This window comes from Sapajus apella, unplaced genomic scaffold (assembly GCF_009761245.1).
Source record: "Sapajus apella isolate SASKATOON/1434 unplaced genomic scaffold, GSC_monkey_1.0 scaffold62, whole genome shotgun sequence".
Classification (NCBI taxonomy): domain Eukaryota; kingdom Metazoa; phylum Chordata; class Mammalia; order Primates; family Cebidae; genus Sapajus; species Sapajus apella.
In genome coordinates this window covers 16857326-16873440 of record NW_022437002.1, presented here as the reverse complement: position 1 = coordinate 16873440, position 16115 = coordinate 16857326, and the positions used below count along the sequence as shown (strand labels likewise).

At 47.6% G+C, this 16115-nt stretch overlaps 2 protein-coding genes, 4 non-coding genes and 1 pseudogene across 8 annotated transcripts in view; all 7 read right to left on the bottom strand.

Moving 5' to 3' along the window:
- Positions 1-2611: 2611 nt before the first annotated feature.
- On the bottom strand, positions 2612-6274 carry RPS8 (ribosomal protein S8). The gene is made up of 6 exons (XM_032247364.1): positions 6168-6274; positions 5635-5741; positions 5025-5124; positions 3553-3728; positions 3221-3350; positions 2612-2778 (listed from the first exon to the last, which is right to left on the bottom strand). Exons 1-6 carry the CDS (start codon positions 6169-6171, stop codon positions 2669-2671), a joined length of 627 nt encoding a protein of 208 aa, XP_032103255.1. The 5' UTR covers positions 6172-6274; the 3' UTR covers positions 2612-2668.
- On the bottom strand, positions 2892-2960 carry LOC116529635. Its single transcript, XR_004259573.1, has one exon. It is a non-coding gene; the product is annotated as a small nucleolar RNA SNORD38 (small nucleolar RNA).
- LOC116529636 lies at positions 3433-3499 on the bottom strand. Its single transcript, XR_004259574.1, has one exon. It is a non-coding gene; the product is annotated as a small nucleolar RNA SNORD38 (small nucleolar RNA).
- Positions 5207-5310, bottom strand: LOC116529637. The gene has a single exon (XR_004259575.1). It is a non-coding gene; the product is annotated as a small nucleolar RNA SNORD46 (small nucleolar RNA).
- Positions 5829-5908, bottom strand: LOC116529700. The gene has a single exon (XR_004259622.1). It is a non-coding gene; the product is annotated as a small nucleolar RNA SNORD55/SNORD39 (small nucleolar RNA).
- Positions 6275-9674: 3400 nt separating the features above from the next.
- Positions 9675-9767, bottom strand: LOC116529656 (annotated as a pseudogene).
- A 5636-nt stretch (positions 9768-15403) lies between these two features.
- The window catches only part of KIF2C (kinesin family member 2C), a 29465-nt gene continuing 28753 nt past the window's right edge, over positions 15404-16115 (bottom strand). Inside the window, exon 21 of one of the 3 annotated variants that reach the window (XM_032247352.1) lies at positions 15404-16065. In XM_032247352.1, coding sequence (XP_032103243.1) covers positions 15983-16065 — 83 coding nt within the window. In that variant the 3' untranslated portion in view covers positions 15404-15982. The remainder of the gene's footprint in view (positions 16066-16115) is intronic. The other 2 variants (XM_032247354.1, XM_032247353.1) reach the window with 2 other exon arrangements.

The following is a 16115-nucleotide window of genomic DNA, read 5'->3' as shown; positions in this document are numbered from 1 at the left end:
TTTGGGGGCAGCTTTTACAGGCCTTGTTCCATGGTGAGAACAGTCATCTGTGAAAGTGGTAGAAATGGAGAGTAGACGGATTTCAAGACTTTAGAGAAAGAACCCATTGGTTTTATGAACATATCTTGGCTCACTGCAACCTCTGCCTCCCTGGGTTCAAGCAATTCTCATGCCTCAGCCTCCTGAATAACTGGGATTACAGATCTGTGCCACCATGCCCCGATAATTTTTTGTATCTTTAGTAGAGATGGGTTTCACCATGTTGGCCAGGCTGGTTTTAACTTCTGACCTCAAGTGATCCATCCACCTCAGCCTCCCAAACTGGCCAAACTTAATAAAATCTTGACTTTTTTCCCAATTAATCTTGCATATGTTCGAGTACCTGGTATATGTCCATACACTTTTCCAGGTGCCAGAGACACAGCAGGAAACAAATAACCTCATTTCCCTGAAGTAACATTCCAAAGGGAAGAAAGCAAACTTTGTCAGATTAAGGAATAAAGAAAAAAAAATCGGCAAAGTATGAGACAGTTTGGAGGGGCAACTGCAACTTAAAATACTGTGATCTGGCAAGAACTCACTACAGTGACATAGCAAGGACCTGGAGGGGAATGAACCAGGTTTTTTTTTTTTTTTTTTTTTAGAGACAGGGTCTCACTTTGTTGCCCAGGTTGGTCTCAATCTCCTGGCCTCAAGCAAGCCTCCCAAAGTACTGGAATTACAGGCATAAGCCACCATGCCCAGCGTCCAGCCCCAGGTGGATATTTGAAGGCATGTGCCTAGCAAAGGGCATAGCATGTGTACATGTATGTTCACTAAGCCAGGATGGTTGTGTGGTTGATGGAGGGAGTCACTACAGGAGCTAGGTCATACTTGATAAGGATTTTCATTGATGAGATAGGAAGCTGTTACATTAAAAATATAATCTTGAGGCCAGGTATGGTGGCTCACACCCGTAATTCTAGCACTTTGGGAGGCCAAGGCGGGTGGATCACAAGGTCAGGAGTTCAAGACCAGGCTGGCCAAGATGGTGAAACCCCATCTCTACTAAAAATACAGAAAAATTAGCTGGGCGTGGTGGTTGTGGTGGGCCCCTGTAATCCCAGCTACTTGGGAGGCTGAAGCAGAGATTTGCTTGAACTTGGGAGGCAGAGGTTGCAGTGAGCTGAGATCCTGCCACTGCACTCCAGCCTGGGTGACAGAGCTAGACTCCATCTGAAAAAAAAAATACTTTTGGCTGGGTGCGGTGCCTCACATGTATAATCCCAGCACTTTGGGAGACCAAGGCAGGATTGCTAGAGCCCAGGAGCTCAGGATTAGCCTGGGAAACATGAAAACCCATCTCTATAAGAAAATGATCATTCTGGGCCCCGCACCATAGCTGTAGTCCCATCTACTCAGTAGACTGAGGCTGTATTGAGCAATGATCACTCCACTGCACTCTAGCCTGGCCAAAAGTGTGAGACCCTGACTCTTGAAACTGAGGAACATGGCAGGTAGGAGCAGACAAGATACCAGTTTTGAAAACGTTGGCCTTTGAGAGCCCTATTACAATATCTAAGCGCAAAGCTAGGCATGGTCGCCCATGCCTATGCCTATAATTCCAGCACTTTGGGAGGCCAAGGCAGGTGGATTACTTGAGAACAGGAGTTGGAGACCAGCCTAGCCAACAGTGAAACCCTCTCTACTAAAAATACAAAACATTACTTGGGCATGGCAGTGCATGCCTGTAATATCAGCTACTCAGAAGGCTGAAGCATGAGAATTGCTTGAACCCAGGAGGTGGAGGTTGCCATAAGCCAAGATTGCACTCCACTGCTATGCAGCCTGGGCAACCGAGTGAGACTGTCGTCAAAAAACAAAACCCAAGTGCAAAGCTGGGTGTCATGGCTCATGCCTGACACCCAGCATTTTGGGAGCAAAGGTGAGAAGATTGCTTAAGCCCAGGATTTCAAGACCTGGGCAATGAAATGAGCCCGTCTCTACCGAATAAACAATAGGTGTAGTGGCATGTGTCTATAGTCTCAGCTACTTGGGAGTCTAGCACAGAATTACTTGAGCCCAGATGTCAAGGCTGCAGTGAATCATGATCATGCCACTGCACTCCAGCCTGGTTGACAGAGACTGTCTCAAACAAACAAACAAATCCAAGTGCAGATGTCTAGCAGGTCAGGACTAAAGTTAAGGGTTTGACAGGGCAAGTTTAAGTCAAAGAAGTGACCCTTGGAAGACCAAGCAAGGCAGAAATCACTGGTAATCTTACAATGGATGCAGGATCCTTACGACTTTATAGATGCAACATAGCCTGAGATTCTAATCATGACTCAGCACACAATTAATTGAACCCCAAGGTTGAGATACCCCTCTCATAGCCTCTGCAACATCCCTAGTCCCACCAAAATGTGGTGAGAAATGTTCCTCCATTACAGACATAGCCTACATAATAAATCTGGCCTTTGGGGAGATGGAGTTGAGAACAGGGACTTCATAGTGTGGGGAGCCTGGATCAGGACAGTAGGAGGGAGAGGTAAGGCAAGGGGTTGCAGCCACCGTATCTCATCCATTTTGCAGGGCCAAGAAGAAAAGCAGAGAAACAAATAGGCAACACAAATGTGTGAACAGAACAATAAACACCTTTATTACATGGGTGAAGAAAGAAAACAAGGATTTATTTGCCTTTCCGGGCCTTGATTTTTCTAAGATAGAACTCCAATTCTTTGCCCTCTAGCACATAGCCATCTGCTCGGCCACACTGTCCCGGCCTTGAAGCGATGCATGCTGCAAGAGAGTACATGGTCCTTAGCACAACAAGGCAGCTCTACCCAAACCTTTCCATCCCCTTAAGAATCTCTGTAGTTTCAGGTATCCTGGGGGCAAGCATGAGCCTGCTGTCTCCTCAGACACACTTTATCGTCACTTAATGTCAGTAGCAGAACTGGACAAAGTTTTCATCACTGAGACAGCCCCCTCAGCCTGGGCAGGGACTTCCCAAAATATTCCTAAAACTCCAAGTGAGGGCCTATGCAGACCCTACTAGCCAATGCTTCCCATTTCAGCTTCACACCAATAGGGTGACCAAACGTTCCCCTTTGTGTTCAGATGCTATCAATGAACGCTTTAGACCGCAAGGTTGGCAGTTAAAAGAACTGAGACAAGGGAAAAATGCCATGGCACACTCTATCTCTGTGACACCCCACCTCTAACACAACAGCCATCTCACCAAGAAGCTTGCCCTGCTGGAACTGCTCCTCCAGGAGACTGCTGATTTTAGCATTCTTTTTCCTTTCGTCGTATTTCTTCTGAATTTTTTTAGATCGTTTTTTGTTTAAAATCTCTTCTTCCTCAGGAGTCTGAGAAGGGGATACAAATAGATGAGCTCAGGGAAGAAGGCCATGGGAGCCTTCCTGAACCCTGCATACCCCAGTGCTGGCCTTCCTCAGCCTAAAGGCTCTCATCCCTCTCCCTTCAGTAGCAGAACTGGACAGTTTTCATCACAAGAAGGCTGTCGTCAGGCTGCCCACCCCGCAACCCTTACAGAGAAGTAATACGCACCAGCTTGGCTCCCTTCTTGCGGCCCAGGGGCAGCGCATAGTGGGACTCGTACCACTGTCGGTACGGAGTGCTGTCGATGAGCACAATGCAATTCTTCACCAGGGTCTTGGTACGGACCAGCTCGTTATTAGACGCATTATAGACAACATCAATGATCCTTGTTTTTCGAGTACAACCTGCTCACAGGAGAAATTTGGAATCAAGTAAACTGGAGGACAAAATTGCCCTGGCGCCCTCCTCCAGGTTCTTCAGCTCCGTGAGGCCTTAAGGAGAAACAAGGGAACTCTCAGTCTTTAGGAGCCATGGGGCATCAGTCTTCCACAAACCCCTAACCCACATTTCTAGTGATGTTTGGAAACCACAGTCTTTATCAGTCCCAATCTACCAGGCTGCAGAGTTATGAGAGCAGGTGGGGTGTCGTGTCTCATGCCTGTAATCCCAGCACTCTGGTAGGTCCAGGAGGGTGAATCACTTGAAGCCAGGAGTTTTGAGACCAGTCTGGCCAACATGGTGAAACCCAGTTTCTACTAAAAATATAAAAATAAGCCAGGCGTGATGGCACACACCTGTAATCCCAGCTACTTGGGAGGTTGAGGGAGGAGAATCACTTGAACCCAGGAGGCAGAGTTTGCAGTGAGCCAAGATCGTGCCACTGGTACTCCAGCCTGAGCAACAAAGACCCTGTCTCAAAAAAAAAAAAAAAAAGATCAGAACAGGACAGCCTGCGTGGAGAGAACTCTCCAGCTACCTTAAGATCTTTCAGCAATGAGAAACTTCAAATGCTTTGGTTCAAGCCACAGATCTCCTTCCAAAAGCACTACCAGAGTCTCACTCTGTTGCCCAGGCTGGAGTGCTGCAGTGGGCAATTTTGGCTCAATGCAACCTCCAACTCTTGAGTTCCAAGCAATTCTTGTGCCTCAGCCTCCCAAACAGCTGGGACTACAGGCGCACGCTACCATGCCCGAATAATTTTTTAAATATTTTTAGTATAGATGGGGTTTTGCCATGTTGGCCAGGCTGGTCTCCAACTCCTGACCTCAGGTGATCCACCCGCCTTGGCCTCCCAAAGTTGTGGGATTACAGGCATGAGCCACCACTGCTGAATCTTAAGGTTTAGGTGGCTGGGTGAGGTGGCACATGCCTGTAGTCCCAGCTACTTGAGAGGCTGAGGCTGCAGGGGAGTTCCGGGCTGTAGCGTGCTATGCCGATCGGGTATCCGCACTTAGTTTGGCGTTAATATGGTGACCTCCCGAGAGTTGGGTATCACCAGGTTGCCTAAGGAGGGGTGAACCCGCCCAGGTCGGAAGCGGAGCAGGTCAAAACTCCCGTCCCAATCAGTAGTGGGATCGAGCCTGTGCATAGCAACTGCCCTCCAGCCTGAGCAACATAGGGAGACCCTGTCTCTTAAGAGAGAGAGAGAGAGAAAAAAAAAAGGTGACTTTTCCCACCCACTCCCAAAGGGCTTCACTCACACTCTGAGCCCCAGGAGAAATTCCCCACGTCCAGCCTCAGGGCACGGTATTTCTTGTTACCACCCCGCACACGGACTGTGTGGATGCGGCGGGGGCCAATCTGGAAAACAAAAGGGGACAGGAACTAGGGTTACCAAAGAAAGCAAGGCAAGAGAGGCAGAGGAACCTGGGCCGGGAGGAGGCAACAGTCAGTGTAACTATGACACGTCCTAGCATTGGCAAGTGGCACACAAGTGACCAAGACAGCCACAACCACGCCTAAGGATTCTGTTTCATCACCCTACTTGCCTCCAAGAGGAAAACCTGACCCCAAACTCTAAAAATTAAGCCTCCGTAAAAAAACAAAAGACCAGGCTTCTGACTATTACGCGAGGCACCGCCCTCTCCAGAAGCTGAAGTCCCCACACAGTATCCGTCTGAGACCCTAAGCTCCGGGGACGGGGGCCTGAGGGAGCATTCCACTTTGGTACTTATCTAACAGGCAAATGCAGGGAGGACACCCAGGCCTTACTACAGAAAGAACGGACAACCGTCACACGGAGAGACCCGAGAACGCTGGAGAGCAGGGGAAGGCGATCTCCGGGTCGACCAGGCACACGCCCGCACCCACCTTGGTGTTGGCAGCCGGGCGCCCCAACTCATACTTCCGCTTCTTGTGGTAGGGCTTTCTCTTGCCCCCGGTCTTGCGGCGCTTGTGCCAGTTGTCCCGAGAGATGCCTGCATGTGGAAGCGGGGACGGAAGCTTGAGTCACTGGGACTCGGTGCTAGCGACTCGCCAGCTCCGGAACCCCGCGCCTGGCGGGCCGCACGCTCAGCTCTCCAAGGTTGGCTTCCCCACCGCGCAGTCGGGAGTCTGCAGCATCACGGAATTGTCATCATACACGTGCGGCCCGGCCAGGGCCTACTTCTCGTGCGGCAGCCATGTTGGCGCCGCTTGGAGCCCGCAGCCCGCAACCCAGAGCCCGGGCCCTTCGCAGCCCCCAGAGAGAGGCTCGGTGGCCGAAACCCGAGGGCTGCTCCTCCTAGTGGCTTTTCCTGGCCGGGGGTCGGGGCACCTGGACTCCTCAGTAGGCTGTGAAGCAAGATGGGGCCGGATTGAACTCACCCCCTGAATCACCCGCCTCTAAGCAGAGCAACACTCACCCATGGCTCGGCGCTGGCTGGAAAGAGAAACCGCGCAGACTCACGGTCCGGTTTGTAAAACGCTGCCCCGCCCCCACCTCTACGTTGTTTCTGAGCGCCGAAACAATGTTGGGCGACGAGACTTACGTGTCTACTGCTGCGCCTCGGGCTGGAGAAGGGCGCTTGGGCTGTCGACCCCCTGCTAACCCTCGTCAGACCTTGGGCTGGAGGAGGGGAGTCTGCGGCATCTGCAGATGCGCGCTTGTTGACTCCTTTCAGAGGCTGCTGCAGTCGTTTACGATGAGATGTGGATGCGGCTGCGCTGGAAAAGGGTGGAAGGCAGTGGAGCTGGAAACGAGTGTGGACTTGGTTTTGTTTTGAAGGGTTTGGTGGTAGATTGGCCATGGGGATTGAGGGAGAGGGCAGTGTCAAGGATTTTTTTTTTTTTGAAACAGTTTCGCGTTTTTTGCCCAGTCTGGAGTGCAGTGGCGCGATCTCGGCTACCGCAACCTCCCTCTCCCAAGTTCAAGCGATTCTCCTGCCTCAGCCTCCCGAGTAGCTGGGATTGCAGGCATGCGCCAGCACGCCCAGCTAATTTTGTATTTTTAGTAGAGACGGAGTTTCTCCATGTTGGTCAGGCTGGTCTGGAACTCCTGACCTCCCAGAGTACTGGGACTACAGGCGTGAGCCACGGCGCCCGGCCAGTAAGGATTCTTAAAATTCTCACTTGATCAGTTGGATAAATATTGGGACCATTTACTGAGATGGGTTAGGCCTAGGTAGGAGCTGTTCTGGACACGTTCATTTTTGTAACTGGGAAAGGCAGGTAGGAAGCTGAATATTCATGACTGGTCATCTTTATAAGGGATCTGCACTGAAGATGTTATTTTGGGAATCGCTGGTTTATAAATGGTAATTAATTAAAGCCACCAAAATGAACGGAACTTAAGAGTTTGGACCAGCCTGGCCAACATGGTGAAACCCTGTCTCTCCTAAAAAATAAAAAAAAATTAGCTGGGCGTGGTGGCGGGTGCCTGTAATCCCAGCAACTCTGGAGGCTGAGGCAGGAGAATCGCTTGAACCAGGGAGGTGAAGGTTGCAGTGAGCCGAGATGGCACCGATGCACTCACTTCAGCCTGGGTGACAGAGTAAGACTCCATCTCAAAAAAATAAAATATACAGGCTGGGCATGGTGGCTCACACCTGTAATCCAAGCACTTTGGAGGCCAAGGTGGGTGGATCACTTGAGGTCGGGAGTTCAAGACCAGCCTGACCAACATGGTGAAACCCCGTCTTTTAAAAAAATTAAAAAATATATATACAATTAAGTTACTATTGATTATAGTCACCATGTTTTGCTATCAAATAGGTTTTATTTATTCTGACATTCAATTTTTGTACGCATTAGCAATGCCCGCTGCCCTGCTACCCTCCCACTACCCTTCTTAGCCTCTGGTAACCATCCTTCTGCTCTCTAGGTTTATGAGTTCAGTTGTTTTTTTAGATCCTACAAAAACGTGAGAACATGCGATTCTCTGCATACGTTTGTCTTTCTGTAACCAGCTTATTTCACTTAACATAATGACCTCCAGTTCCACCCATGTTGTTGCAAATGACAGGATCTCATTCTTTTTTATGGCTGAATAGTAATCCATTGTGTATATGTACCACATTTTTTCTTTTATTCTGTTTTTATTATTCATATGTACCACATTTTATCTTTTTTTTTTTTTTTTTTTTGAGACGGAGTTTCACTCGTTACCCAGGCTGGAGTGCAATGGTGCAATCTCGGCTCACCGCAATCTCCGCCTCCTGGGTTCAGGCAATTCTCCTGCCTCAGCCTCCTGAGTAGCTGGGATTACAGGCACGCACCATGCCCAGCTAATTTGTATTTTTAGTAGAGACGGGGTTTCACCATGTTGTCCAGGATGGTCTCGATCTCTTGACCTCGTGATCCACCCGCCTCGGCCTCCCAAAGTGCTGGGATTACAGGCTTGAGCCACCGCGCCCGGCCCCTTTTTTTTTTTTTTTCAGATGGAGTCTTACTCTGTCACCCAGGCTGGAGTGCAGTGGTGTGGTCTCAGCTCACTGCAAACTCTGCCTCCCACGTTCAGGCAGTTCTCCTGCCTCAGCCTCCCAAGTAGCTGGGATTACAGGCATGTGCCAACATGCCCAGCTGATTCTGTATTTTTAGTAGAGATGGGGTTTCTCCATGTTGGTCAGGCTGGTCTTGAACTCCCAACCTCAAGTGATCCGCTCACCTTGGCCTACCAAAGTGATGGGATTACAGGCTTGAGTCACTGCACCCAGCTCATCTTTTTTAACTTAATTTTTTTTTTTTTTGAGACAGTCTAGCTCTGTTGCCCAGGCTGGAGTGCAGTGGTGTAATCTCAACTCACTACAACCTTCATCTCCCCGGTTCAAGCGATTCTCCTGCCTCAGCTTGCCAAGTAGCTGGGGTTACAGGCATGGGCCACCATGCCCAGCAAATTTTTGAATTTGTAGTAGAGACGAGGTTTCACCATGTTGGCCAGGCTGGTCTTGAACTCCTGACTTCAAGTGATCCACCCGCTTCAGCCTCCCAAAGTGTTGGGATTACAGGCATGAGCCATCGCTCCCAGCCTGATTTCCTATTGAGTATATGCCTAGTGGAGGAATCTCCAAACTATTCTCCATAGTGGTTGTACTAATTCACATTCTCAACAACAGTGTATAAGGGTTCCCTTTTCTCCAAATCCTCTCCAGCATTTGTGATTACCTGTCTTTTGGATATAAGCCATTTGAACTGGGGTGAGATGATATCTTATGGTAGTTTTGATTTTCATTTTTCTGATGATCCATGATGTCGAGCACCTTTTCATATATGCCTGTTTGCCATTTGTATGTCTTCTTTGAGAAATGTCTATTCAAATCTTTAGCCCATTTTTTGATCAGATTATTAGTTTTATTCCTGTAGAGCTGAGCTCCTTAAATATTCTGGTTATGAATCCCTTGCCAGATGGGTAGTTTGCAAATACCTGTGGGTTGTCTCTTTATTGTTTCCTTTGCTGTGCAGAAGCTTTTTAACTTGATAGGATCCCATTTGTCCATTTTTGCTTTAGTTGCCTGTGCTTATGGGGTATTGCTCAAGGAATTTTTGCCCAAACCAACATCCTGGAGACTTCCCCCAATGTTTTTTTGTAGTAGTTTCATAGTTTGAGGTCTTAGATTTAAGCTTTTTTTTTTTTTTTCTGAGATGGAGCCTCGCTTTTGTCACTCAGTCTAGAGTGAAATGGGGGATCTCGGCTCACTGCAACCTCCGCCTCCTGGATTCAAGCAATTCTTCTGCCTCAGCCTCCTGAGTAGCTGGGATTACAGACGCGTGCCACCATGCCTGGCTAATTTTTGTATTTTTAGTAGAGACGGGGTTTTGCCATGTTGGCTAGGCTGGTCTTGAACTCCTAAACTCAGGAGCGGCCACCTCAGCCTCCCAAAGTGCTAAAATTACAGGTGTGAGCCACTGTGCCTGGCCTAGATTTAAGTCTTTAATCCATTTTGATTTGGTTTTTGTACAGTGTTCTACATGTTCAGAGAATCTTCTCTAGGAACAAACTATAGAAATGATCCCTAAAGTATAGTCTTTAACATTTTTTTTTGGGATGGAGTCTTGCTCGGTTGCCCAGGCTGGAGTGCAGTGGTGCAATCTTGGCTCACTGCTACCTCTGCTTCCCAGGTCAAGCGATTCTCCTGCCCCAGCCTCTTGAGTAGCTGGGATTATAGGTACCTGCCACCACACCCAGCTAATTTTTGTATTTCTAGTAGAGACAAGGTTTCACCATCTTGGCCAGGCTGGTTTTGAACTCCTGAACTGTTGATCCGCCTGCCTCAGCCTTTCAAAGTGCTGGGATTATAGGCGTCAGCCACTGTGCCCAGACATTTCTTATAAAGAATATGTAGGAAACAAAACAAACAAACATAAATAAACAAAGAAAAAACAAGAACAACAAAGAATATGTAGGAGGCCAGGTGCCATAGCTCACACCTGTAATCCCAGCACTTTGGGAGGCCAAGGCAGGTGGATCATGAGGTCAAGAGATCAAGACAATCCCGGCCAACATGGTGAATCCCTGTCTGCACTAAAATATAAAAATTAGCTGGGGGTGGTAGCATGCGCCTGTAGTCCCAGCTACTCAGGAGGCAGAGGCAGGAGAATTGCTTGAACCTGGAAGGCAGAGGTTGCCCTGAGCTGGGATTGCATCAATGGGCTCCAGCCTGGCAACAAAGCAAGACTCTGTATCAAAAAAATAATAATAATGTAGGAGCCAGGCATGGTGGTGTGTGCTGGTAGTCCTGGCTACTAGGGAGGTTGAGATTATAGGATGGCTTGAGCCTGCAATTCAAGGTTACAGTGAGCTATGATCGTGCCACTCTACTCCAGACTGGTCAACAGAGCAAGATCTTGTGTCAAAAAAAAAAAAAAAAAAAAAATTCACTAAGCAGCTGCTCCAGCTGTCTTTTTTTTTTTTTTTTTCTTTTTCAAAGAAATATAAGAAAGAGCCACAGGTCTAAGGCTTTAGGAATGTCAACATTTCAGCTGCGTTTGGTGGCTCATGACTGTAATTTCCAGCATACTGTGAGGCCAAGATAGGTGGATCACTTGAGGTCAGGAGTTTGAGACCAGCCTGGCCAACATGGTGAAACCCCATCTCTACCAAAAATACAAAATTAGTCGGGTGTGGTGGCACATGCCAGTAATCTCAACAACTCAGGGGGCTGAGGCAGGAGAATCACTTGAATCCAGGAGGTGGAGGTTGCAGTGAGATGAGATCGTGCCATTGCACTCTAGCCTGGGCAACAAGAGTGAATGAAACTCCATTTAAAAAAAAAAAAAAAAAAAAAAAAAGGGAATGTCAACATTTCGAAGCCAGATAGAGAAAAACAGCTGGCAAAGGACACAGAGCAATTCGAGTGGTAAGAGGAAAGCCACCTCAGGGTGCTGCTATAGTTTAATATGCTGCTGTGAATGCTAGTTAAAATGAGGACCAAAAATTGATTATTAGACATGTGGTGGCTCTGGTGGCTCATGCCCGTAATCCAGCACTTCGGAAGGCTGAGGGAGTGTATCACCTGAGGTTAAGAGTCCAAGACCAGCCTGGCCAACGTGGCGAAACCCCATCTCTACTAAAAATACAAAAATTACCCAGGTGTGGTGGTGGGTGCCTGTAGTCCCAGCTACTCTGAAGGCTGAGGCAGGAGAATTGCTTGAACCTGAGAGGCAGAGGTTGCAAAGAGCTGAGATCGCCACACTGCACTCCAGCCTGGACAAGAGCAAAACTCCATCTCAAAGAAAAAAAAGGTGGTTATTGGATTTAGTAACCTGAAAGTCCTTGGTGATATTGGCAAGAGCAGTTTCTGTGCAGTACAGTGGAAAAAAACTTGATTTTTTTTTTTTCCTTTTTAAAGACGGGTTTCATCATCTTGGTCAGGCTGGTCTTGAACTCCTGACCTCGTGATTCACCTGCCTTGGCCTCCCAAAGTACTGGGATTATAGGCGTGAGCCACCGTGCCCGGCCAAAAATTTGCGATTTTTTTGTTGTTGTTGTTGTTTTGAGTCGGGGTCTTGCTCTGTCGCCAGCCTGGATTGCAGTGGCGCAATCTCGGCTCACTGTAACCTCCGCCTCCTGGGTTCAAGCGATTCTTCCACCTCAGCCTCCCGAGTAGCTGGGACCACAGCCACGTGCCACCACGCCTGGCTAATTTTTGTATTTTTAGTAGAGACAGGGTTTCACCATGTTGGCCAGGTTGGTCTCAAGCTCTTGACCTTGTGATCCGCCTGCCTCAACCTCCCAAAGTGCTGGGATTACAGGCATGAGCCACCACGCCGGGCCCAAAAACTTGATTTAAAAAAAAAAACTTGAAATAGAATGGGAAGTTAAAAAATCCAGTGTATATAGACAATTCTTTTGAGAAGTGTGACTTTAAAGGAGAAGAGATAATTAGGTTGTTGGCTGGAGAGGAATGTAGAGCAGAAAGGTAGTTTTTTAAGAGTAAACTGATGAGTAGCTTCCTTTACACTTGGCTGGAAATCTTGTAGAAGAAATTCTCTCTCATCTTTATTCCTTTTTTTTTTTTTATTTATTTTTTTTAAGATGGAAGTCTTGTTCTGTCACCTGGCTGGAGTGCAGTAGCATGGTTTCAGCTCACTGCAACCTCTGACTCCCTGGTTCAAGCGATTCTCCTGACTCAGCCTCCCAAGTAGCTGGGATTACAGGCATGTGCCACCATGCCCAGCTCATTTTTATATTTTTAGAAAAGATAGGGTTTCATTATGTTGGACAGGATTGTCTCCATCTCCTGACCTCATGGTCTGCCCGCCTCAGCCTCCCAAAGTTTTTTTTTTTTTTTTTTGAGACGGAGTTTCGCTCTTGTCTTCCAGGCTGGAGTGGAATGGCATGATCTCGGCTCACTGCAACCTCTGCCTCCCAGGTTCAAGCGATTCCCTTGTCTCAGCCTCTCTAGTAGCTGCGATTACAGGCACATGCCACATGCCCAGCTATTTTTTTTTTTTTTGCCCAGCTGATTTTTGTATTTTTAGTTGAGATGGGATTTTACCATGTTGGCCGGGGTGGTCTGAAATTCCAGACCTCAAGTGATCCGCCTGCCTCAGCCTCCCAAAGTGCTAGGATTACAGGTGTGAGCCACCACACCTGGCCTATCCCTTCTTTCTTATATCTTCAACTTTCCGGTGGCTTCCCATAACATTTCGAATAAAATTTAAATTCCTTACTTAGGCCTAGACAACCCAAGTGTTAGGCCTCTGCTTATCTCCTACCTCTCCCCATCTCTCAACTCCAGGCACATGGACATTGCTCAGGCCTTCTTGCTCTGGCAGGAAATGCTCTATCATGGCTCCTTCAATTCATTCAAGTCTCTGCTCAAAATGTCACCCCACTACGCTGGGAGGCCTTTTCTGAGGCTTTTTTTTTTTTTTTAATTTTAGACACAGGGTCTCACTATACTGCTCAGGCTGGAGTTCTGAGCCTGATTTCTTTTTTTTTTTTTCTGCCAATCTATCAGCAATGAGCCTGCTTTCTAAAGTAGCAAGTCTCTCATTTTTCTCTACCCACTTAATATTACCTATCATTTGTTTACATGCACATTATCTGTTTTCTCCACTGAAATACGATATGCATGAGGGTAGAAACTTAGTCTTGTTCACTGTGATATTTCTAATACCTATACCTAGAATAATGCCTGCTATTTAGTAAGCACTCAATAATTTCTTTTTTTTAAATACAGGGACTGGCTCTGTCGCCCAGGCTGCAGTGCAGTGGTGCAATCTCAGCTCACTGCAACCTCTACCTCTAAGCATAAGCCATCTTCCCACCTCAGCCTCCCAAGGAACTGGGACCACAGGCACATGCCACCACACTGGCTCATTTTTGTATTTTCTTTAGAGATTGGGTCTCTCTTTTTTTTTTTGAGACAATAGTTTTGCTCTGTTGCCCAGGCTGGAGAGCAGTGGCGCCATCTCAGCTCACTGCAGCCTCCACCTCTTAAAGTGATTATTCTGCCTCAGCCTCCCAACTAGCTGGGATTATGCACCACCACACCTAGCTCATTTTTGTATTTTTAGTAGAGACAGGGTTTCACCATGTTGACCAGGCTGGTCTCCAAGTCCTGGCCTCAAGTGATCTGCCCACGTTAGCCTCCCAAAATGCTGGGTTTATAGGCGTGAGCCATAGTGCCCAGCCGAGACTGGGTCTCACTTTGTTGCCCAGGATGGTCTTGCACTCCTGAGCTCAAGCGATCTGCCCACTTTGGCCTCCCAAAGTACAGAATTCAATAAATATTTAAATGGCACTTAAATATTCAAGCAAATTATTGTTCTACTCACCACATTATATTTACTTGGATTTTCCAAGTTTAATATACCATATTAATGGAGTAAAGGAATAAAAAAACCACATGATCACTTCAAAACACAAAAAAAGCATTTGACAAAATCCAATACCTTTTGGTAACAAAAACACTCAACAGGCCAGGCACGGTGGCTCACTCCTGTAATCCCAGCACTTTGTGGGGATCATGAGGTCGGGAGATCAAGACCATCCTGGCCAACATGGTAAAACTGTTGCCACTAAAAATACAAAAATGAGCCAGGCATGGTGGCGTGTGCCCATAGTCCTGGCTACTCAGGAGGCTGAGGTAGGAGAAATCACTTGAACCCAGGAGGCAGAGGGTGCAGTGAGCCAAGATCATGCTACTGCACTCTAGGCTGGTGAGAGACTCCATCTCAAAACAAACAAAAAAAAAACCACTCAACAAACTAGAAATAAAAGCGAACATCTGACATAGTACAATGGCTCATGCCTGTAATCTCAGCACTTTGGGAGGCCGAGGTAGGAGGATCGCTTGAGGACAGAAGTCTCTAATGGCTTCCCACACACACATTTGGATGTATGGCTCCCAGGTTATACCTTTTAGTGGTACCTCATTACCATTCAGATATGTTCCATGACATGGACTCTAGAATCCTCCAGTTCCTAAACACTTCATGCCCTATGACTGGGCCCTCAGGTCACTGGGCAGACTATTTTGTCAAGATCAAATTGGTATTTCCCTTCGGATCCTTCCCTGTCCAGTGTCAAGTGCTTTCTTCGGCCTTTGTGTGAATGGTAATAAGGTGCCATTAAAAGGTTTAAGCTTGGGAACCATACAATCAAATGTGTGTTTAGGGAGCCCTCAGTCAGTGAGATTCCTGGCCTCAACCCCACAGAATCTTTCAATCGGCCCTGGGCTGACTGTAATAGGGTGACATCTTTCTTTTGTTTTTGAGACAGTTTCACTCTTTTGCCCAGGCTGGAGTGCCATGGTGTGATCTTGGCTCACTGCAACCTCTGCCTCAGCCTCGAGTAGCTGGGATTACAGGCACCAGCCACCACACCCGGCTAATTTTATATTTTTAGTGGAGACTAAAATTTTATATATTTTAGTTTCCCCATGTTGGCCAGGCTGGTCTTGAACTCCTGACCTCGTGATCCACCCGCCTTGGCTGCCCAAAGTGCTGGGATTACATGCGCGAGCCACTGTGCCCGGTCGCCATCTTAATAAGCATCTCATATACATCAAATAAGTCACAGGAGTCTTCAGCTTGTCGCTGGAACTAGAGGCATGGATATGGCCTCCTGGAAAGAGTACAGCATTGGTACTATCCAGAGGCCAAAGGTACAGTCATGTCCTTAGTCCCAGAAGGCTCAGACACATCCTGGGCCCTGTCCACACACTTAAACAGCTGATTCATTTTTTTCTCTTTATTGTTACATACAATGTATAAACACATAAAACAAAAAATAGGGATCCTCTTGGATCTCTAGGAAGACAGTAAGGTAGAAAGAGGTCTCAAAAAAATATTTTTAAAGTACAAGACATTCAGTGCCAAAGGTGTAGACCAAAGGTGTAGAAGGTTTAGAGCCAGCAGAGTGCTGGACCAAAGGCTCCATATCTCTCCCCAGAGGCAGGACAACCCCAGGGAGCCCTCCACCAGCAGCCAGTCTACTGCTGAGAAAGCTCTATGCTAAGAGCATTCCCCATGATGGAAAGAAGGGCAACACGAAAAGATGACTAAGAGCTCCTTCCTCCCTCAAGGGTGACAACTGTGGAAAAGGAAAGGAGTGTCTCATGTCACTCTGACCCTCTCCCCAGCTGCCCTGGGCCCAGAGGCCCCCATACTTAGCATTTGCCAGAAGCTGTCCCAGGTTAAGACCCTGCCTAGACCCACGAGGTACCCAAAGTTCTCTGGGGAGGGTTGGGGAAGAGGCTGCGTGTCAAACCAAATAGTTCTTTATTTGCAGTCATCACTGGGGCCGTTTCTTACAGCTTATTTGTCTGCTAACCTGCTCTTCCAGCTGCATGGCCAGGCGCAAGGCCTTGATAACATCTGGAAGAAAGAGGTGGTGGTAGATGTGGGGTTAGTGAGAGTCTGAGGAG